General features: G+C 35.8%; 1 protein-coding gene across 1 annotated transcript in view; it reads left to right on the top strand.

Annotated features, from left to right (window-relative positions):
* Positions 1 to 5,340: 5,340 nt before the first annotated feature.
* The window catches only part of LOC104071153 (disks large homolog 1-like), a gene marked incomplete at its 3' end in the record, with an annotated part of 40,765 nt that continues 22,665 nt past the window's right edge, over positions 5,341 to 23,440 (top strand). The window contains exons 1-8 of the mRNA XM_009579911.1: positions 5,341 to 5,622; positions 8,981 to 9,079; positions 13,168 to 13,221; positions 16,639 to 16,689; positions 17,703 to 17,827; positions 19,191 to 19,360; positions 20,024 to 20,160; positions 22,549 to 22,693. Coding sequence (XP_009578206.1) covers positions 5,341 to 5,622; positions 8,981 to 9,079; positions 13,168 to 13,221; positions 16,639 to 16,689; positions 17,703 to 17,827; positions 19,191 to 19,360; positions 20,024 to 20,160; positions 22,549 to 22,693 — 1,063 coding nt within the window. The remainder of the gene's footprint in view (positions 5,623 to 8,980; positions 9,080 to 13,167; positions 13,222 to 16,638; positions 16,690 to 17,702; positions 17,828 to 19,190; positions 19,361 to 20,023; positions 20,161 to 22,548; positions 22,694 to 23,440) is intronic.

The raw sequence follows: 23,440 nt of genomic DNA, 5'->3' as shown, positions 1-23,440 counted from the left end.
ATGAATCGATCTTTGCTCCATCGTGGCAAGGAACAGGGAGAGCCCTTGAAGGGGTAGGAGGGTCGGAAATCCAAATCTGAAGCCAGAAGTTCTTCATCTGTATATCAGTGCAGAATGATAGGCAGGCTTAATTGTAACCGCTCATGGGTTGAGGCCATCATAATTAAGCTTATAAGTTACCCTAGCCGGTCTCCCTTAAGGTTTTGTTCGTGGTAAATCAATTTATTGTTGAAAAACAGTATGGAGTATGCTGCCTTGGATAGGAGAATCTGAACAACACCCCCACCCATGGCAGTGTACAAATGATGTACACGTGATACAAATGCAGTCACAAATTTATAAGCATGAGTGGTTAGAAAGCTGAAAAAGTGTGTGTATTTTAAATAATCTGCTTTTTAGCCACCATGTATGAAATAGTCAGATGTGGTGTCCATATGAAAACTGGAGAGTTACTGTACTAACACACTGAACAAGGTGGACAGGTGAGTTTGAATTCATCGGGTGGGAAGTGCATTTTTAAAGCAAAGTAATGGTCTATTGATAAGAGAGAACCTTTCTCACATGAAATAAATCGCAAACCTGTAGAGAGGAAAAATCTTGAGTCATATTTGTATTAATGGTATTCTCTTTTTTTAGTGGTTCTGCTTCCCATGCTCTGTATTTGGCATATTTTACCCTCTGCCCTAGCTTATCAGCAATGGCAGTACTCATGCCTGGGTAGAATTGGGTCTTGTGTCTTTGCAGTTCTCAAAATTCAGATACACGTAACACACTAGCATGTCTGATTGTGTTATATGCTGTTTTGATACATAAACATTGTTTGGAATTTCAAGTCAATGCTTAAATGATTGCTTATGTTCAGCTAGTTCTACACTTTTTTTAGCTTTGTGAAACTTGGTAATTTTTTATTTGATTTCTGTGAAACTTTATTTTGGCAGTAGGGAAATACTTGTGTGTTTTATTTCCAGATACTCTGATGCTACATTTTGTTTGAAGTCTTGGAGAAATACACTGAGGAAAAATATGCATGTCTCAAATTTATTGCTTAAAAGCTCAAGTCACTGACACTGTGGTACTAAGGACATGCCCAGGCCGCAGGATGGCACTGACTTGGGGCGGAATATGGCAGAGATGGTGCAGCAATGTTAATGCTAGCTGTGTGCTCACTTACATGCTCTGGGCAGCATACAGCTAACAGGGATTATGAATGAGAATGGATGGCAGTTGTGCTTTATTCTTACCACCGTTAGACCCCACCAAACAGCCTATAAATCCCTGAAGATATGTTTAGGTTGAGTATTGACTTTTAGATTTTGAGGAAGATGGATGCAAAGTTCTTAAAATAGCAGGCTTCACTAGTGAAATGTCCTGTGGCATTCTAGGATGTAGTTCAGAGAAAAGATACAGAACTACACTGCCAGACCTTAAAGTATGTGCCTCTAGAAAGAAAATATCTTCAGTTTTGTCACTAGCTATTGCATCAAAATTGTTTCGTCCTACCACTTTTAAAGTATTGTTCACTTTAGAAGATATTTTATTTCCTGCTTTCAAGAAGAGGTAATGAATATGGGCTTGTTTTCATCAGTCAAACCTTATTAACAGAAGTTCCTGATTTTGTGGTATCTGCTTGAAGGCAATGGAAGGGGTGAAGTACAAAAGTATTTTTGGAGGATTCTCCCAGCTATTAGAATTGCTTTTGGAAGTGATGAAAGTTGGTTATTGAAGCTTTAAAAAAGACCTTTGCGGTAGACATTGCTGGTCAAATATTAGTACTATTTTTCCTTTCCACAGGTATTGTTGTTATCCAGCTATTGAGTGAGTTACAGAATGTGGAAAGAAAATGATTCTTGAAGAAATACTACTTGTAAAATATTACTGGCACTTTAACAAATTGCTGCAGAGTAGTGTGCACTGTACATTCAATGTAGTAATTTAAAAGAATGAAATATTGATGATTCAGCTTTGCGTTAGCAACAAATTGTTCAGAGTTTGTATGTAATATGAAAGCACAACCTGATCCTGAACCCCCTCTGGTTATGAAAAATCACTTAGTGCTTGATATTAGAGTGGAGCAGTTCATGCTAGTAATTAATACAGTCTGCAGAGAACACTTGCGTGTTCAGGCTTTCTGCAGTCAAAAGACGATCTGCCAAACCTGTGTGGCTTTAGTTACATAACTGCTTTTTCTTGCTTTGAATTATGCATATGTCCCACTGCTTCTCCAGAGATGATTTTTTTTTTTTCTATTAGTGTGACTGGAAGGCAAGGCTCTGCCTTACCTCACACGTGTGAATGTAATTGGGCAGAATGATCTCTGTGACTCTCAATACCTGATTAATCTCTTTGAATATCATTCTTCTTGCCTTCTCTACTTTCTTTTTTCCTTTTTTTTTTTTGCTGTTGTCTGTTTTCATTTTGTTTGCACCGCGATTGTTCTAGATAAGCCTTATTATGCTTTCATTATATATTCCTTTCCTCTTCTTCCCATGTTTTTTTTGACCAAGGTGCTATATTCACTTTCCATACTTGCGTAACACTAAATTTCAATGCGACCTAAGCTTTTTCACTGGAGATTGCCCTGGCACACCATGCAGCCCTGGATGAGTTAGGTATTCTGCCTGTACCTCCTGTTCCTTGGCTGTGTTTTGGTGCTTGGACTGTTGCTCTTGGAACTACAAGTGCCTTCAAGTTTTTGTTTTCTTTTAATTATTGATATCTTATTGATATCATCTCAGGGACCAAAGGCATGAGGACTTCCAGAAAAACCCTTTTGCTGTTACCAGTTATCTGCTACATCATCTTCATTCTTTTGCTACTGAAGTCAGCACGTCTGAAAGCATGCTGGAGAGATATGAATTCCTTTGTCTCGTCTTTTGCCTTGTGTCTTCCTCTGTCTTGTTTGGAGGAGAATATAGGAAGCCAGACAACTGGGTTTCCAAGAATACGGTATCCAGCATCTCCTCCCTTTGCCCTCACTTTCTCACTTAGTGCGCTTCAAAGCTGATTTTCTTTTTAATCAAGAGGCTACTTGGTGTATGTGTTTTCAGCAAAGTTGATGCCTCCAGGAATAAGGTGTTCCTTTTGAATCTGGAACATCACGTATTTTGGGATTTATTATGTATGCAAGAGAAAAGCCTTATACCCAAAACCCCTTGCTTCTTCCTGTCTGCATTTTAGTAATTAGTCAATGTGATACTGGGTAGAAAATAGAGAGCACTGATATGCAAGTAAAATGGGTGGTATGAATGCAGCCTGCCAAAACTCAAGCAATCTTGATAACATCTTTGGAAAAAATGTTTGTTTGTGATCTTCAAAAGCAGCCACTTGGCACACTGTTGCCAAAGAGGACTGATAGAGGCTTCGACACAAGACACAGCCTCTGTCCACATAATCCCTGCAGGCTGGGGAATGTACCTCAGAGTTGCTGAGTGTTAATGCATCTGTGGAAATTTCTCAAAGGAGAAAAAGTTAGTTGTGATGTGCTGGTTTTGAACTGTTTACCTATATGCACATTCACAACATGCTTATCTTTCTCTCTGCCTTTGCCCTTCAATAACAAAATCTAGAGATTCTTGAGTTGTCTAGTGCATAACAACCCAGGTGCCATCTGCCCATATGTACTAGTGGGACACAGTTCTCCAGCTCCCTGATACTTCAAAGGCAAAAGACATACCTACCATACACATGCGCGAGTCTGTGAATGTTTGTATGACCAATGCATTTCCAGCTTCCTGTCACTGGCCAGAAACCTTTGTGTCTCTGCATTTATGAACATTGCATTAATGATATGTTATGCAGCTCTTGATTACTTCCATTCTGGGTAGAAGATGAGACACGGCAGCTCTTGGTGATTAGAGGAGCATCTGTCAGTTCCTATTTGTCTCTTAATATCCATGCTATAAATAACTGGAAATGTTTGTACTTAGGTCAGTATTTCTAGTCTTTTATTCTGTGTGTAAAAATTATGCTGACTCATATAAATATTCAGATTTGCTGTAGGAAAGTGTACAGTGAGAGGGAGAATAACCATGTGTTAATGCTGTGAACTGATGAAATCTCTCCATTTTATCCAAATACAGTATAGCTGACCTAATCAAGCTTTGTCTCCTATGGGCTGGTGTCCTTCATTCTTATCATATCCAGTGCCAGATATTCAGATTCACAGCATATTCCTAGAACAGACCCATGGGGCAAGAGGCAGATGGTATGTGCTATGGCTGGTCCAGAGCTGTGCAAATGCTGGTTGTGTGTCCGCTGTCGAGAAGACTGCATGACCACTGACTTAAGTCTGCTAGTCTGCTTCTTCTTTCTGCGAGACTAGGAATATAGGTGTCTCTATTTAGCTGACAATTTTCGTGTAGACTCTGGGAAATTGACTTTTGATCCTTAGCTCTTTTTAGAATGATTGGCTGGTAAAGTTAAATCTTCAACAGCATGATTAAATCAAACTAGCTCCTCATCATGTGGGTTTTTTGCGGGGGAGGTAGGAGTTATTGTGAAGCATTTTTGTTTTGAAAATTGGGGTAAAAATGTAATACAGAGATCATGCATCTGTGGCATTAAAAACTGAATGAATAAAATAATAAAGAACTCAGGTTTGTTTAAATGTTGTCTCTTTTTTTTTTTTTTGAAGCTTTTAATTTAAACAATGTGCACCTTAAAATTGTGGTCTTGCAGTGCTGGTGTATTTCATGGAAATGCAACTCCTAAAATTATAAAACAAAGTAATTCTTGTTATTGTTATGGTCTGAAGAAATTTGTTTTCTTTTGATGGAAGTTTAATGTTGAAATCTTGTACAATGTATCTGCCACATATTCATACACTTTTCATCATAAGGTTCTTTAAATTCGTTAGTTTTCAGCCCCCATGAAGTGTTCAGAAAAGTAGATGTAAAAAAAAGTGGATGTAAACCTCGGAGAAGTTTTGAGGTGGTAAAATACAACAAAGTTTAGGGATAGTAGGAGCTTATGGAAGAAAGAAAATAACTATAACCTTTCATAGCTTCTTTTTTATAAAAAAAGTCAGATGACTTTTGCCATCTATTCAATAATTTGTGCATTGCATTGATTATTTATGGCCAGCAAATTGACTGTTGTGTGGTGGTTCAATGGCGCTCTTTAAATAGAGTGAGACAACATGCAGTGCTAGCTAAAACAGCATTTAGTGTTTCTTCCTATGAGCATAATCTAGAAAACAATCATATTTTGAGCTTTCTCAGGAAGCAATATTTTGGTTTATTTTCCCTCCATTTTTTTGCAAAAAGGACTGTTTGTGTTGCTTGTTTCATGACTACTCACTGTTATGACTACAAATACTGTGGTGCCACAAATGACGGTGAAATGGAAACACTCAAGCTCACTGATTTAACAAGGAGCCCAAGAATGGAAATACATCAAAATCTTCATATGCAGCCAAAGCAGCCTTTCCGGCATCAGCAGCGGGCAATGAGCATTCGTACATCTTTTAGTTCATCCACGTTGCCTGTGTCTTCCAAACACAGAGGAAAATTCATAAACCTACGCGACAGTGTAAAAAAGAGTCCTACAAAAAGCACAGCAAAAGTAAAAGCTGCTAGTGGTTGGGTGTCTGATGGCTCATGTTCTAACTGTTCTTTAGAAAAGGTATGTATTGCACTAGGTTTTTATAGATGTGCACTTTTGGTGCAAACCGTAGAAAGTATGTCACGCTTTTTCTTACTGTAGTTTTATCCCTACTATTTCTAGAGACTTAATGTTACTTAATTTTCTTTTGTATTTTGTCCCTAGAAATCAAAGTAGTAATAATTGAAATTGGGCTGGCAAAGAAATACTTCTGCTCAGTGTTTTCCCTTAAGATTGTTGAACTGTATACAGTGTAGGTTTTTTATAGTAATTTCTTGAAAGTGAGGACAGTCTGGTTTACTTGATTTTTGTTCTCCAAAATACGTCTTTTAGTGCTTTACAAATAGCAGCATTATGGAATTTGCTGGTTTAGTTGATCTGCTTCGGGATGTGTATGGTGCTTTGATAATTCCAGGTTAGTTGGTATTTCCTCACAGAAGCAGTTATTGTGTGTGTTGGTTAAACGTGAGAAAATGGGTGTATTCTTCCTTTTCACAACATCTGGACTTAGTGTTAGGTTTGGAGGCACTCCTTTTAGTTGATCACTTAAAAGGTATTATTATCTTTGCTTTTTTAAACATACCACTTAAAATTAAATTATTATTTTTGTTTATAAATGTTAGAAAGTCTGTCCTTACACTTTAGAAAAGAATTACTTGAGATGTATTGTACTGTTGTAACAGAATGGCTTTTCACTGTAGGTGTTAGCACATTCATTTAGGCTGACAGACTCTGTTAAAGTGAGTTACTGTTCAAGTCATGCATTTCTATATATAATAGCCTACCATACTTGTGTGCTATAGTTCATATATATTCAAAACAGGTTTTTTAATTGGCCTGTTGCTTTCTTTGTAGTTTAAATAAAGTTTGTGTCCATTTAAATCAGAATTATTAAATGTTGTGGTCAGAGACGTATTTATTTATAGTTAGAGGATAAGCTTTTGTTTTTCAGAATACTTTAGCGTGTTAATTTGGAGAATTCCTAAAAATTACAAATGTTTCTTGAAAATTCCTGGGAAGCAGAGCATTGAAAGTGATACCCTGAATTATCGGAGTCTATTCAGCTGCTCTCACAGATACCTGTATCATATAGTAATTTTCAGACTGATTATGTGCCATACTAAAATAAAATTAGCATTCTTCTGTTATAATGATGTTCTAGGTCTTCTTGCACTGATGGTTAGAAATCTTTTAATTTCTTGCATTGTCCTTCCTTGTGGTAGCCATTGTGCCTACATCAATTCACTGTATTCCATGAAACGTTTAAGTGAAGACAGTCTTACCTTCGTTTGGATTTGCACATCCTTTGAAAGTGGTTGCCAGTGTTGTCACCTCCTTCCTCACGCTCACGGTAGTGGAGGAGACTCAATAGGAACATGCCAGGATGCTTGGAGGAGCAGGGAGCAGCGTTTAAGAGTCAGTGGATACTAAACCATCAGCACAAACGGAAAATGTAATGACAGCACTAACAGCTTCTGAGACTGGAACCTGAAAGAATTAAAGGACTTTGAACAATGTCAGTTTTAAAACAATAAGGATAAAAATTTGAACTGGTTGGAAGGGTTCTTGAAGCATTTGGGAGTGAGAAGCCCAGAGAGAGAAGGGAGTTAAGAATTGAGAAAAGGAAGGAAGCAGGAAAATAAAGCTGCCGTTTGGTGCAGAGAGAGGGGTGCAGATTGTTTGGTCCATAAGGAAATCAACTATGACTGTGTCAGTTATTTTGCTAAGTCAAAGGGCAGGGGAGTGTGGTCAGTATCTATCTGTTTGTTTTTAACCTTCTCTTATTGCAGGAGTTGTAACTGTAAAGCTGGAGTTTTTCTGACTTGCTAACAGTTAGCTTGTCAGCCTTAATGTTGTGTTATATTTTGATATATAATATGTGTATATCTGAAATCTTGGTTAACAGGATTTTTTTACTGTGCGCATACATGGGAAGCTGCTTACTCTGGAACGAGGCAGACTTGAAGGGGTGGCTTATTTTTTACATACGTAGGGCTGAGTGATTGCTCAAGCTATTTAATTTCATCTGTCCTCTAAAGGTTGCATCATTCTTCCAGTAACTGGAGGTTTGTTGCACTGAGCACTTTCTGCATCTTTATTACCATTGTTCTAGACCAATTTAGATTCTCCCCCACCCTCTTTTTTTTAATACTTGAAAGATTGTGCTATTGTCGACAGATGTAAGGATGTTTAAATGGCAATAGTAATGATCTTTCAAGATATCAAGTATATCTTGTTCTTACATCTTTCAATAACTGCAACATTTTTCACCAGCTGTTCATTTTGGGTAGATTGACTCTGAGCTGAAAAAAAAAGTGGAGAAATACCGTATGTACATTTAATAAGGGTTGCTACTCTTGGGCTATTTCAGGTTTCTTTAATATTTGCTTTTACCATTTAATTTGGTGTACGCTATTGGTGTATGTTGCTTTGTGTTTTAAAATATCTCAAACTTTTAAAATATGTTTAATACTTCTATGTTCTGGGGTTTTGGTTCATTTTCAGGATTTAGTATTTTCTTTTGTCATAATGCGTCTTTATATTTAAAGATCACAAGAATGTCTTGGAACAACTAAGTTTCAAGAGCTTGATCTGCTGTTCAGCTTGTAATTTTGATGATAGTTGCCAGTAGTTTATGCTGACAGCTTGTTGACAACCAGTATGTTAACATGTCAAAATGGTTTGAGTCAATGTTTTGCTCAAAATGCTATTGCTATCTTGTTCCCTTCCAGCTTAAGTGTCAGTAGCTTTCCTGGTTAATATTTTAATGAAAATTTCTAAGACCAAAATTCTACTAGTCTGAAGGTGCATGGTAAACCTTTGAGTATGAAAATCTTTGAGAGGTAGATTGAATCTGGTTTTGGATCTTTGACTAAAAGATTTTCTTTGATTTTTGCACAGCTTAGAAACCTCAATGTACTTCTGGTTTTTCCCCTTTATCAAAAAGGAATATTAACTTTGTTCAGTGCTATCAACTTTAGCCACTATTTCCCTGCTTTTGCACACTGTTGTATAATGGTGAAGGGCTTCTGTTGTGAAACCAGCCCACAAAAAGCCTGAGTCTGTCCATTGACATGAACAGGTTTTCTGTTGGACCTCAAAGTCTTATTACTCTACTGCAAGGTGAGTAACTTGGTATGAATAAGCAGTGTGAATATGTCTTACTACTTTGGATTCTCTGACATTAGCATGTTGCTGGGGATGCACTGCCATACACAGCATGGTTAAAGGTGGTTGTTTGTCTTCAGTTGTGGTTATAGTCTCCAAATCCATATGCTATTTCAGAATTATTTTTTTAAGCTGTTAAGTTTGAATCTTGTTTGTTTTAAAATGTTTTTCTAGTTTTCATTATTTTTGACGTTTTGTTGGTGATTTTTAGCCCACAGAAGCTGTTCCTTCCTCTTCTCCCATTGTCCCCGTGATCCCTGTCCCACCAGTCCCTGCTGAGGCCACTGTCATCCCATCCACTATACCACAGGTTTTTATTCTTTTTTTTTGTTAAATTTGTTCAACTTTTATTTATTCAATTTATTTCATTGCTTTGTTTAAATTCACGTTTTGGTACTCTTACACACAGGTTTGAGATGAACTGTGAAATAGCTGAATTAGTAGTACACTGAAGTTTCATCCTAATTTTTGTTTGTTTTATAGGAGCTTTTAGTCCATTTAAAATATCTGTATTTTCATATGAAAGTATATTAGTAAGCTGTGAAACAGGTAAAGAAAAAAAACCCAAAAGAACAGAAAGAAGCAATAGGATATTTTGTGTTCTCATAATAATTTTAGAGCCGTTTCACCCTTACTAAAGTGTTATTGCTTGATTTATTTATTTATTGAAAATTGAAAAATATGAAAATCTCATATACAAATACTTAATATATGTCTTTCATGGATTTTGCACTTGCATGACATTTCTTCTGTTCTCCAGCCGTTTGTTGGTATTAGTGTGCTTGGGCGCATTTAGAATACAAAAGGGTTTGGGGGGTTTTTTACCTCTATTCCTAACATATTTGACTCATAGAATGTGCTTCCCTTCTGGTCTTTCATCCTTTAAGTCACATAATATCAACACAGAAAAAAAAATAAACCCTGTCAAGACAAGGGAAAGCAGTAAACAAGACTTAACATTAATATCTTGCATATAACTTGGAATATGTGACCACAGCATGGCAAGCTATGGAATAATTTAGGATAGGTAGCAGTTATATTTTTTCATATTGAATGGCATTCTGCTTTTATTTTTTGTAACTTTACTGTAACTTTCAGTGCAAAAATCTCAAACAATGGGTGCATGCCTTCTGAAAAGATGGGTCACTTTTTAGAATTGTTTGGTGACAGATATTTATTAACTTTAAAAGGGAATTAAGCTATCCAGAATATTACTGGGATATTTTTGTGGTATACATGTCAGTATTTTTTTCCTTAAGGTCTGCTTTCAAGCTACGTGGCTAAACTTGCAACAGGTGGTAATCTTTTTTATCTCTGCTACATTGTTAAACTTTACACAATCCAATAATTATCAAAAGTTTCTACAGTTGGCTGTTCCATAATGCAATTTCTAGTGGATGTATGTTTACATGAATCTGTCAGCTGTGCTTTTCCCAACAGGCAGATTGATTAGTTTCAGAACTATGTCCTTCTTACAGAGGGATTCTGCCCACATCAGGATTTGAGGCAAACAGTACAACCGGTGGACTTCTGCTGTCAGTCTTGGTGGATAAAGATAACTGAGTTTCCAGTAGCATTTACTTTTAGGGAATTGCCAGTAGGCTGAACTTAATTTAAAGTAAAATAATTAGTGCTGTATGTATTTATATTTTCTTTGACTGCCATTGCTGTGACAGTGTTAATGTCCACTGATGATACTGGATTACAAGCAGAAGAGTAAGAGTTGAGTGCTCCATGCCTCTGTCTTCTGAGTGCATATAAATGTCTGCAGGAGTTAGGTTATATAATTCTGCATCATACGCGATTCTAAGCAATTAGAAAATACTACAGAAAGTTATTATCAGCTTTGGATTTGGCAGATGCGTTTTTGCGCAATAGGTACATCTGTATTTTGTTAGTCACTTTACCCCTTAGGCAAGCCCTTAGTCTGCTTGTAAACAAACTTGTCAAATGGCTTTTAAATATTTGAACAAGGCCTGGCACAGATGTTTGAAAGTGTTAGGTAATTTGGAGAACTCTTGCATAACAGACTGAAATACCAGGTCTTTCTTCCAAAAACATTTGATGTGTTCAGTTAGATGTTGCTCTGTGTCTTTGTAGTGTCCAGGCATACCTTTGGAATGCCTGGCACAAAGCTTTTCCCCTTCCTGCTTGGAAATGATGGTAAATTATTGCTTCTTGATGGAGAATTCAGATAAATGCAGAAGGAGTGTTAGGAATTACGGAAGGTGTTCTGCATCTGTTGGCTAGTTTGTGTCAAAAACTTACTGTTCACGTAGAAACCTCACCTACTAATAGCAATTTGCTTCTAGCTAGTCTTCCTCTTTTTTTTTTTTTTTAAGACATTAAAAGAAGAACACTTGTCAGCCTCAAGAAAAAGATTCATGGGAAACCAGCTTTTGTTGAATATACTTGGATATTACAGAATCCTAATATTAAGTAAAAATGAATTCCAAAATCGAGTGAAATGTAAAGAACGTGACTGAACTTGTTTTGTTTTCTATTTATAAATTAAAAATCTTTTCATAGTTGATACACAAATCCAAAATAAATGTATGTATGCTGTTCTCTTGTAGATCTCCAGTGGAGATTAGACTCCTAATGCCTCATATTCAGTCAGGTTCTTTTTAATACAATGTATTGTTTTGTTTTTTCTTAAAATCATGTTAATTGTAAAGCTCTTACAGGATTGGTGATGCATAATTTAATTGACTGGTGTTTTTAGTACAGGATCTCATTTTTAATTTAATCTTATTTTAATAGAACTTGCTCTTGAATAAGAAGCAGAAATTGGAATTTAATTTAATGGCGGAAAATGGTTGAGAGGGGTAACATTGTTCTGGCAGAGATTTTTATCGTGGTACTAGCAACTAGTACTTGATTTCTGTACTGCATAAAGTTTGCCCATGCTTCTACTGAGAGAATTGCTGGGTGAGAAAGGTGTTTGATGGCATCTTGGAGTCATGTGTGTCATCCTTTTTGTTTCCCTTCTTTAATAGTCTCCTCTATTAACTTGCGTATATACCATCTGATTTTTGTAGTTATTAAATGATACAGGCCTAATTTCTGACACAGCAACCTGACAGCAAATTGATGACTCCTGTCTAGTAGATTATTCATCTCAGTCTTTTGTAAGGAACATCTGAGTCATCACTTCCTAGCTTTTGGGGGCTTTTAAAAATAATTAATTCTTCATAAGTATGTTGTTGTCATGGTAATGAAACTAAAATGCAGAATATTAATAGGTTAATGTAATTGTCATTTTTTTGTAGGTCTTAAATTTATCTTTGAATGAGTTTAATACTAGCTTCTCTTGCAGGTTAAACTGTCCCTAAATTTATTTCCACACACACATATAAGAGATTAAAAAAAAAAAAGATAAAGAATGTCTTAATTTCAAAGATAGTGGATTTTTATACATATAAAAAAATCTCAGCTTCATTAAAGCAATAGGAGATTAACTTTGTTTTGTGCCATTGAGTTTGTAGGTCCCATTGAACTTAATAAATCAAGAGTATTTGGAGTCTGGAATATATGTGCATGCTTTTTTTTGTTTTGTTTTGTTTTTTTGGTTTTTGTTCTTAGAGCAGACTAGATGCTACCTATTTTAAAGGCAGATAATTGATGCAAAAATAGGAAATCTATTTGGAAGTATTTCAGATAAATGTCACCAGTCTGTATGGATTTTTTTTCAGTTGAAACCACATTTTTCGCAGAAAAATTCTCAGGAACATCAGAGGGTAAAAGTATTAGCTTATTCTACCAATTCCTGGCTAGCAAGAATGCTATACTATTTCATATTTCTATAGCAATAATCTCTGACTGCTTATGGCTTGTGAATCCATAACAATTTTCTGATGGAAGCACATGCTGCTGTGCGGTAGATGAATGTCTGCTGTGGATTTGCTTTCAGATTTGTAGATCCTTTCTTCCATAAGTTTGCATCTCTGTAAGTTTCCATTTTGCAGGTTGAAGAGGGAAAGAATAAAAAAGTGTTCCTGGTAGGAAGAAAGAGGAATCAAATCCACCAAAATTTGGTTTTAAGATATTGGCTGCTAAAGCAACTTTTGAATGTCATATCACAAGTTCTAGGGTAACTGACATCATGTCAAATGATAGCATGACTCAGTTTTTCTTTCGAAAAACAAGATAATAAATGACAGAACTTGTATATAAAATATGAGCTCAGAGTTCTTGAAGAGTGTGGTTTCATGGCATGAAAGCACTTTGTTCAGGGTGGAAAAAAGTGTTTCAGAAGGTGAATTTTTGAGATTCTCAAGCTGAGGCTACCTTTTAACAGAACTTTGAGAAACACAGCAAATTAAATGTTGTATAATTATCATTAGTATTGCTTTCTCTTATGCAGTATAATTTTTTTTTTTTATTCTTTTGTTAAAGGCAAATCCCCCTCCAGTGCTGGTGAATACAGATTCTTTGGAGACTCCAACATACGTAAGCCTGCACTTGCTTTCAATTATAACTTTAGATAATGTTTTATGTATGTAGTTGTTTAGGTCTGTTTCTACTGTTTAATAAAACCTATTTTACCTCTCTGATGGTGCTTGATTTTGTCAGCTGTCCTGATGGTTATTTGAAGTCCTTAAATAGCTGTTTCATGGAAAAAAAAAAGTTACAGATTGCAGGTGGAAGGTTCTCTGTGAGTACCAGTGTGTGACAGTGCAAAACACAGTTGGTTGAGTATGTAGTTGTTTAGGTCTGTTTCTACTGTTTAATAAAACCTATTTTACCTCTCTGATGGTGCTTGATTTTGTCAGCTGTCCTGATGGTTATTTGAAGTCCTTAAATAGCTGTTTCATGGAAAAAAAAAAGTTACAGATTGCAGGTGGAAGGTTCTCTGTGAGTACCAGTGTGTGACAGTGCAAAACACAGTTGGTTGAGGTTCGTTGAGTGTTTTTTCTCCAACTGTGCAGTCAGATGCTTTTAATATTTAATGTGCCATTTCCATTGCACTTCTCATAAAAACACTTCTTAATGCAGTGGGTATACTTAAGTTTTTAGTGCTCTAAGTGTTCATAAAAATGGGTTGATTCTGTTTCAAACATTAAGGTAATAAGTGTAGTTATGTGGAGGCTAAAATTTGTGTTTGGCAGTGTGTGTTTTGTGATAGGAATACCACTGCCAGATAGAGACTTCAGAGGCTTTGGAAGGTATGTAAGTTTGGTATAGGTTTCAGGTCTGAATTTTCCTTCTGTACGTTCCTCCTACAGTTACTTATATCCCACTTGCTTGTTGTTTTCCTGAGCGGTGTCAATGCCTGTGCTAGTTGCTTTATATTGTGTTTATTCTAAGTACTGGTATTAGCATGTAAAGAGAAAATCTTGTACTTGTCAAAATCATTCATAACTTAGCAACGTTGCTAGAAAGGAGCTGTAATAACTCATGACAGACAAAAGTGTGAATTAACAGTTTAAGCAGAAGACAAAAGATTAGTACAGTGACAAAATTGGCTCATAAATGAGTCCCAAGTGTAATAATGATGCCTCTGACTAAAAGATCACACCAGTAGTCTGCAGTGTGTGGCCCTTTTATTGATGTGACACAGATACAGCTTAGAAAAGCATACTGAAGGTGAGGTGTCTCCCTGCACACACAAACTAAACCAAGAAGAAAAGTGATTAATAAATACATATTCACATTTCAGAAGGCCCCAAGTGATAGAGGCACATGGAGGACAGTAGATAGTTAGAAATAAGAAGAGAAAATAGCATTAACAGGACTATTGTGGTTTAACCCCAGCCAGCAACTAAACACCACCCAGCTGCTTGCTCATCCTCCCCCCTCCCCTCCCCGCCCCGGTGGGATGGGGGAGAGAATTGGGAGGGCACAACTAGGAAAACTCATGGGTTGAGACAAAACCAGTTTAATAATGGAAATAAACCGCAGCAGAACAGTAATAATAACAATGATAACAACAACAACAATAGAACAAACATAGATACACAATGCAATTGCTCACCACCCGCTGACCGATGCCCCGCGTGTCCTGAACCGCAAGAGCCCCCCCCCCCACATCACATGGTATGGAATACCCCATTGGCCAGCTGGGTCAACCGCCCTGGCTATGCTCCTCCCCTGTGCACCTGGCAGAGCATGGGAAGCCAAAAAGTCCCTGGTGCAAGCACCACCCAGCAACAACCAAAACACCAATGGGCTATCAATGCTACTCTCTTACCAAACCCAAAACACAGCACCCCCCCAGCCACCAGAAAGAAAGTTAACTCTATCCCAGCCAAAACCCGATCAAGAACAAACTGGCACTCAAAATTATAAGCTATCTAAATTATCAGTTTGCAGTGAATGTAAAACAAATAAGCCCCTAACTATCTGTAATCTAACCTACTCTGTAAGCATAGGAAGTTGAGTAAAGGAATATCCTTCTAGGTTCCCAAGTAGCTAATGGAATTGTTAAGCGATAAGTAATGTAAAATCATACTTGTGAGGTAACTGCCTCATGAATCTACAAAAACATTAACTATTAAAGCTTTTTCTATTGAAAGGAGAAAAAAGCAAAATATGAATCTAGAAGGTCATCAAGGAACAAATGGTCAAGAACACAGCTCTCGTTATCTGAATCATAAAGCTGCTGAGGAAGTACTCTTTCTTAGAACTTCAAACTGGGTTGGAAAAAAACACCAAGCAGCATATTTTTTTATTCTTTGTAAAAGCCCAAGGAAATACAAACAAAACTCAAGTTGGTGGCACATGAAAAGATTAACTGTACTAGCAAAATTAACTTCAGTAAAGCCAAAAGGCTCTGACCAAATTCTGCTGAACTACTAATAGGTTTTCACATTCAAAAAAGATTGCTGGATTTCTGTTGTGGCGTAGTTGCAACATTTGTATAGAACTTCCTTCATCCAGGGGAAGTCCCTGCAAATAAAGCTTGGCTTAGTAGATCTGAGATCACTTCAAAACTTGCAAAAGGTAGAATAGGACAGTGATTTTTATCATTTGACATACCCTTCCTTCTGTCTCTGCTAATGTTTAGTTTGTTAGATAAAATCAATTCAAAGGTAAATTTAAAAAAAAAAAAAAAATAGAATATAGAACTGAGTTAAAGCAAAAGATAAAAATAATGGACATTCTTGTTTGCTCCTGTTTATCTAGATAATATTTTAAAATTGGATTACAGAGTTTTGTACATAGAAATAAACAAGAGACTGCTTGTTGCAATATTAGGATTTGCTTTATTTTGCCTAATGGTCATGAATAGGGAAATGATTAATTGTCCTTGTTATTTATCTAAAAAAAAAAAAAAAAAAAGCCACATACTGATCGGTCATCATGAACCATTTCCCAGGTACTGTAATACTAGATGACTGGTTCAATTAGCACATGTTGTCATTCTTGTAGATAATAGCTCAAGGACTAAGCTAACATAAAAACTTCTTGATCACAGTGGCTTCTTTGGTGTTGGTGTAGTAATAGATATGGTTTCATGTATTCAGAAGGTCAAGACCTTTTCCCTTTTTAATGGAGAAATATGTGTTAAAACTACAGTATCTTTTCCACTGAACAAACTACTAAGGACAGTTTCAACTTGCTATTTGTCCTGAAGAACAACTGGGGATCTCAAGAGCATTTTTTTTCCTGGCAGTTAGAAGCAGAGGGCCTCTGCTCTTACAGTATCTGTGTAGAACAGTCTGCTTTCTGAAATCTTAACTTTTAAAACCATAGAAAAAGTGTGTCTGATTCATGTACAGAACAGTGTGAAAATCACACATCCCCTCTGAGCTCAGTGGTCAGTGTGAATCAGTTGAGATTTGATGGGAGTGAACCACCAGTCGAGCAAACTGTGTTGTGTATAGTGTAAAATTCTCTGTAAGTCTCACTCTTCTTTTTTTATAGGTCAATGGCACAGATGCAGATTATGAGTATGAAGAAATTACTCTTGAAAGGGTAACATGCTAAATGTCTTTCTGTACTCTGCTTTAAATGGGATTTATGATACTTTATTATGGAAAAATTAACCTCTTGATATTGCTAAATGGCAATCCTTAATGCTTTTTTCTTTTTTTCTTTAGGTAGATTATTTAACCTAAAGAAAAAAAATACACCCAGTTGCTGGAGCAGGAATAGAAGTTTTTATTAATATCCTTGACCATTAATAGTAAAATGGGGGAAGGATCTCCCTGACATATACTGCATTTAATGGCATTATCTAGGCTTGTAGAGAGTAATAATACAAACTATGATTTCATTTCCTATATTGCCATTTATGATAGGTTTTCATTTATACCATTAAGTTTTATATTGAGATTCAGGCTTCCAGTTGAGATTACAAGTGACACCTTGTCATATGCATTTGTTAGGTTTACAATGTAGAGATTTCTCTCAGTTCTCTTTTCTTGAGCTGCACTATTAACAAAAAGAGAGAAAGAAATGGTTGTATTTGATACCTCTGCAGTTCCTGTTACTGAGAGGGTGAAGAGGTCTTGCAGTTGATAGTAAGGGCAGGCAACCTTTGAAGAGAAAATATCAGTCTGAGTCTCTGCATCTGTGAGGATATATTACATATGTGACACAAATTACATGGGGGCTTCTCTGGGAAAAAGTAATTTGTCACTAATAACTTAATGAGGAGCAAATATCCCTATGAATAATCTCAAAGATCTAACTCACTAGAGAGGGAAGTTTTTATCTAGTTTATCAAGTTCACTTCAATAAGAAAGCTGTGAGGTTGGAACTGTCTCTCTTACAGTTACACAATGACTTATGTTCTCCTATGAAAATAAGTATAATTACATCTTACATATGGTTATATGTAGTATACTGCTTAAAGTGTCTTTTAATATTTTTTTATCAGTGAAAAATATATAGATTTGGTTTTATCTATTTGAATTAAATAGATGTACTAGAATATCTTTTCCCCAAAGAAGAAATGTGTAATTTTTTTTCCCCTCTACCTTTAGGGAAATTCAGGACTTGGCTTTAGCATTGCAGGTGGTACAGACAACCCACATATTGGGGATGATTCAAGTATTTTCATTACAAAAATTATAGCCGGGGGTGCAGCTGCACAGGATGGAAGATTACGGTATGATGACTTTCTGTGTTGGATTGCTAAATGTTTCTTATTATATTTTCAAACAGTGGATAGAACACTTTCTGTTACTTTTAGTAGTTTTATCATGCTACATTACCTTTTAAATAAGTTTTTCTTACAGAAAAATTTTGTAAATAATGAAAAATGTTTGAGTGGACCAATTTTTTTTTTCCAGCCAATAAAATCTGCAGTTAAGTGAAATTAAGTGAACTTTATCTTTTCTATTCGGTGTATAAACTGGTTACGCCATATGTTCTATAGTCCTTAATTCAATATATAAAAGAAAAGCTTAGGCAAGTAGGATAGGTAACTCTTGGTTATCCATGTGCAGATTTTCTGATCTGTAAGATAGTTGAGCTTAATAAAAACCCTCTTTTATGCTTGGTATAATTCTGTGTCTTAATCTTTCAAAGATACGACGCATTTTCAGAAGCCATATTTTTTGTTTAAATTAATAGGGTACTCCTTCTTCAGTATACCCCATTTACTTATTTAATTGTGGACTGATACTACTACTTAACTCCTAGTGAGGAAATGTTGGCATGTTATTAGATGGTAGCAAGTGATATTTGCAACTTCCTTTGAAGAGTACTGTTAGAAGTTAATAACAAACTGCATTAATGAATTATTTTTCTAATCCATAACAGTCTTTAAGTATACTCCTGAATCACTTTGTGGCAGAAAACCACATCCGATTGTAGGACCAGCTTTTTTTCTTCTTGTGCTGTCAAGAATTTGCCCTATCATTTTTGGTGCAAATGCCTGATGCCTTATGGTTTTTAGTCCTAATAAGCTTATTTCAAGGCTTCATTTTAGCTTGTTGGCCATTGTCAGAGGTACATCTGGCAGAACATGGTGACGGATGGGTCAGGCATTGTACTTAGTGTAATGAGAGCTCAGTGTTACTACAGCAACATGTTAAATGGAGTGGAAGGCCAGCACTTAAACAGCTTTTTAGGAATGGAGGTTGACTTGGCTTAAAACTGGCATGTTCTCATTGTGTGCCTCCTAGTTTTCTGAATTTTTAAATTATTTCTTATAGCCCTAAACAAAAGGTAGTTTGTACGAAGCTCTGTTCAAAATACTGTTTAAATGAAACACGTATAAGACAGTGTCCTCTTCGGCTGTGAACAAAATATTCCCTTTTAATGTTTTCTAGTGATTCTTGTTTTATTTTTAAGCGCTAATAATTAATTTTAGAGCATTGTCTTGAATCAATGTAATTTTGAAGCAAAATTCTATGTATCTTAATGTGTTAACATGTATGTTAGTATATTGTAGATAAAATATTAGGCTCCTAACGTGTCTGCTCTGCTATAACACAACGGCTGAGCATGAATGTTGCTGTCTCTAGGGTTAACGATTGTATTCTACGAGTAAATGAGGTGGATGTTCGTGATGTGACACACAGCAAAGCAGTCGAAGCATTGAAAGAAGCTGGATCAATTGTACGATTGTATGTCAAAAGAAGAAAACCAGTCACAGAAAAAATAGTGGAAATCAAACTTGTAAAAGGTCCTAAAGGTATGTAGGAAGTATAAAACTTCTGTTTCACAAGAAGATAGTTGACGATATATTTCTGTGTTTATTTTTCAAAATAAAATAGTACCTTGCATATGAAGTTCTAGGAAATGCAGAATAATGAAAAATAAGATAGTGGCATCTCAAATGCTTCTGAATTTTCATCCCTGTGTCTTGAAACTATTCTTGTAGAATGCGTATTTTTCTTTCAAATGATAAAAATGTGTTTCTGAGAGTATTTAGTAATTTGTAAGTACATTACAAATGGGAGTAAAATATTTCATTGAATTACCTAGAAAGATCTTTGAGAGATTAAAAAACATTTAGAGAAAGTATTATTTTGTTTCTATATGGGGAAATATTGGACAACAGTTCTTTAAATATCAGTGGTGATGCTACAGCTGTGCTGTGTGCATCTTTCACAAGGCATGAAGTAAATGATTTAGCTTTTGATTTTCAGAACTTCTGTAAATGTTACGTCTTTTCCAGAACTTTCTGGAAAATTATGGAGTTCACTTGGAAAAGCATCCAGTATTGCCTCAATCAGAGCCTAATATTTTTATATGTATGTGTATAGGTGATACAGATAGCATTATTATTTATATAATAATTTGAATCTAATGAATGCTAAAACGTCTCTTGAGTAATGACTTTATCTTCAAGCAGGTCTTGGTTTCAGTATTGCTGGTGGTGTAGGAAATCAGCATATACCTGGAGACAACAGCATCTATGTAACCAAAATCATTGAAGGCGGGGCAGCACATAAAGATGGCAAACTTCAGATTGGAGACAAACTTTTAGCTGTAAGAGCTGCATCTTTTTTTTTTATGGTCATTCACTTTTAGGCCCAGTAAGGGCATGATTCACTTTGTAGTTAAGCTGTCTGCCGGTGGAATGTTATTTCATGGAAATCGGTAAAAAAATTGATATTGCTAAGAAATCAATGATAAAAATTAAAGCTGCAGTGTTCAACACTATCTCATCAGGAAATCTGAAATCTGTTCCTCAGCACAATGTTTCATGCAAAACTCGTATTAATCAGCCTGTTTATTTCTGATGCCTGCTATTATTTTTCTGGGATCTGACTGACAGGAATGTAAACCAGCATACAATGGGATTGTTTCTCTTCTCAAAAAAGAAGAATGGAAAGGAACTCCATGTACTGGTGGCTGGCCAGCCTGTAGTGAAACTGCTGCTTATATTGGATTTCAGTGTTTGTAACGCTTTTGAATTTTTTGGCTTTTTTTTTTCAACTTAAAATACTTCAACTTTGAATTTTCTGTGCGTAAAGTAGAAATAACTTTCAACTTTCTTCAATTCCATCCGGAAATCTTGTTGTCCAGCTAGAAAAACAAGAGCCAGAGCCAGGAATTTCTGAATGAATTTCTGAATTGTAAACTCAACTCTTGTAAGGTGTAATTGCTCCACCCTCTTATGTCTACCATGTGGTACTTGCTTCAGTAAGAGCGTGACAGCAGAATGTGTGTTCTATTGCTCTTCAAACAGTAAGAAACTGACTCTAAATGTTTAGTGCAGAGCTTTCCATCTGTAAAAGGACTTTTTGGGTAAGTTTGTCACTTACAAATACAAAGCTGGGAAAACTGAAGCTACTTAAAGATAAAGAATCCTGGCATTATCCCTTTATCTAAAGAATCCTGCTTTTTTGGAAGTATTAGGAATGAGATCTTGGTGTTACAATGGATAGTTCTGTGAAAATAGCTCAAGACATGAGCAAGTCCTCACATGAGAATTGGGAGGAAAAAAGGGAGAGAATATATTATGTTTACTATTAGCTGCACAATAAATATACATCTTCATATGCCATGCAAATTCAGAAACCCAAGGATCCAGCTGCTTGATGACAATGCTGTTAATATTTGATGGTTTTAAGTTTTAAAATCTGCATCATAGGAAGTGTTTTGATTATAGGACTTCCCCACAACGTAAGGGCCCTGGAAAGCTTCCTTTTAATGGTGAACTGCTTTCCAGAGTTATAATTTGTCACCTGTACAAGAAAATTTCATGCTAACTTGCTTATATCTTAAAATATATGGAAGGTTTTAAGCAATTTTTATTAGGAGTTTCAAACTTTTTACAAACAGATTACTTTGTCCAGTATTACTTTATCCATTAAAAAAATTTGCCTTACAAAATTAAATAAAGTAGCTTTGGATTAATATCAGATAGTATTTTGGGGATGCAAGGAGCATATGCAATATGCTATTGGATAGAGTAAATATAATGTCCTAATTTATTGTAGCTGTAATCATTCCCTCGGTTCATTAAGTTAGGAAAGAAGTGAGTAAAATGTCATCTATAATATCTTCTGATTAGCTGAATTTCACTTAGTCAAAGCTTCAGTCACTAATGTAGAGATAAGCTCCCATATTTTGCAGAACGTAACGATATGTCTATGTGTTTAGGTTGTACTGCAGTTACCAATGCACTGGAAAATGTCTTTTCAGTCATCAGGAGTGGTAGGAGTTTAAATGTTTTTAAAAAAAAAAAAAAAAAATCAGTAAGAGGCATTTGGAAAACTTTTAGGAAACTCTTAGAAAATACAGATGGAAAGAATACATTTAAGCAGTAGAGTGTTTCCCCCCCACAAGTAACAGAATTGACAAGGCTCAATTGTTTTTACACGGTATATAAAGTTAAGCAATCAGAGGAAGGTGTCTTTGGTCCGTCAGGTTCACTGCAGTACAAGCCTTATTTCCCATGTTGCCTGGAATTATCTGCAGAAGTTACTTCCCTCTTCAAAATATGGAAGAGAGGTTCAGCAACTCAATTTACTAAGGCTTTTAATTTTTTTTAAACTGAAGTGCTAGTGTTTTCACCTTAATAGCAATAGTTCAAAAAATCTGTTGCCTGTGAAGTTAAACTAGTTCTTGTTACTTGGCATATAAATCAGTCAGTCATTTTGGGATCTTCTCCAGGTTTGAGCCCTACTTTTGACCTCTTGTGAGAATATGTTGTCCCATTATAATGTCTGAGGAAAGACTTGTCTTTCTTATATTTCACAGCACTACAAAGCATCTTTTATATAACTTTTATATAACCAATTTTGTCTGTGGCACATGAATCCTAATAAAAACTCTAAATGCCAGAGTGCTCCAACAGCTTTTAGTGATTATCTTATGAAAATGTACATTTTTTCTATATTGAGAATTTGTTTATTTTCTTATCTTTAGGTGAACAGTGTTTGCTTAGAAGAAGTTACTCATGAAGAAGCAGTGACTGCCTTAAAAAACACATCTGACTTTGTTTATCTGAAAGTTGCAAAACCCACCAGCATGTTCATGAATGACAGTTATGCCCCTCCTGACATCACAAACTGTAAGTTCAGCTTATCTTTGTGATTTAATTATTTTTCCCTTTAAGGCTTTAACATACCCCATTTTTAGTATTTTAACAGCTTCAAGCTTTTTAAAATTATACAGTGTGAAGATCTGGTAAAAAAAAAAAGTTGACTAATCAGGAAAATTGTATGCTAAACAGAATAACATCCTATAGCTTGTGTACTGAAAAGACAGCATCAATGGGGCTCTTAGTGTGTTTCCATGGCTGATGTGACCTTGTCCTAGTGACTCAATGTTTCTGATCACTTGCTGATGAGTACAAGGAGAACATGTGCCTCATTCTTCTGGAGGCTCTGAAGAGTAACAAACAATGCACTGCGTAGATGTTCAGTGTCCTGTGAACTGAGCAAAAGACAATACTGTTTCAGGTAGAGGTTAGTGATGTTCTGATTTATTTTTTTCTGTTTTCCTGCTTTTTCATGAGCTGCACGGATTTGAATAAACTAGACTGAGAGGAGGGGGAGGTCTTTACCTCTGATGCCTGCCTGCAAATGTATTGCGAAATTCCATGTTAACTTACTTGAAATCTTACTTCAGTTTTGTCATAATTGTTGATAATTCAGTGGAAAACCAGTGAATGCTATATAGAAAATAGTTAGAAGAATTTCTTGTTTACGTAAGAGTACTACTTACAGGAGTCTTTCTGAAGTCAAACGTCCAAATCCAGAAAGTTCAGGGTTGACCTACAATGTAAAGAAAAATTTGAATTCGATGTGCTGTTACT

Source organism: Fulmarus glacialis, unplaced genomic scaffold (genome assembly GCF_000690835.1).
Source record: "Fulmarus glacialis isolate BGI_N327 unplaced genomic scaffold, ASM69083v1 scaffold33346, whole genome shotgun sequence".
NCBI lineage: Eukaryota > Metazoa > Chordata > Aves > Procellariiformes > Procellariidae > Fulmarus > Fulmarus glacialis.
This window is presented reverse-complemented; position numbering and strand designations above follow the sequence as displayed.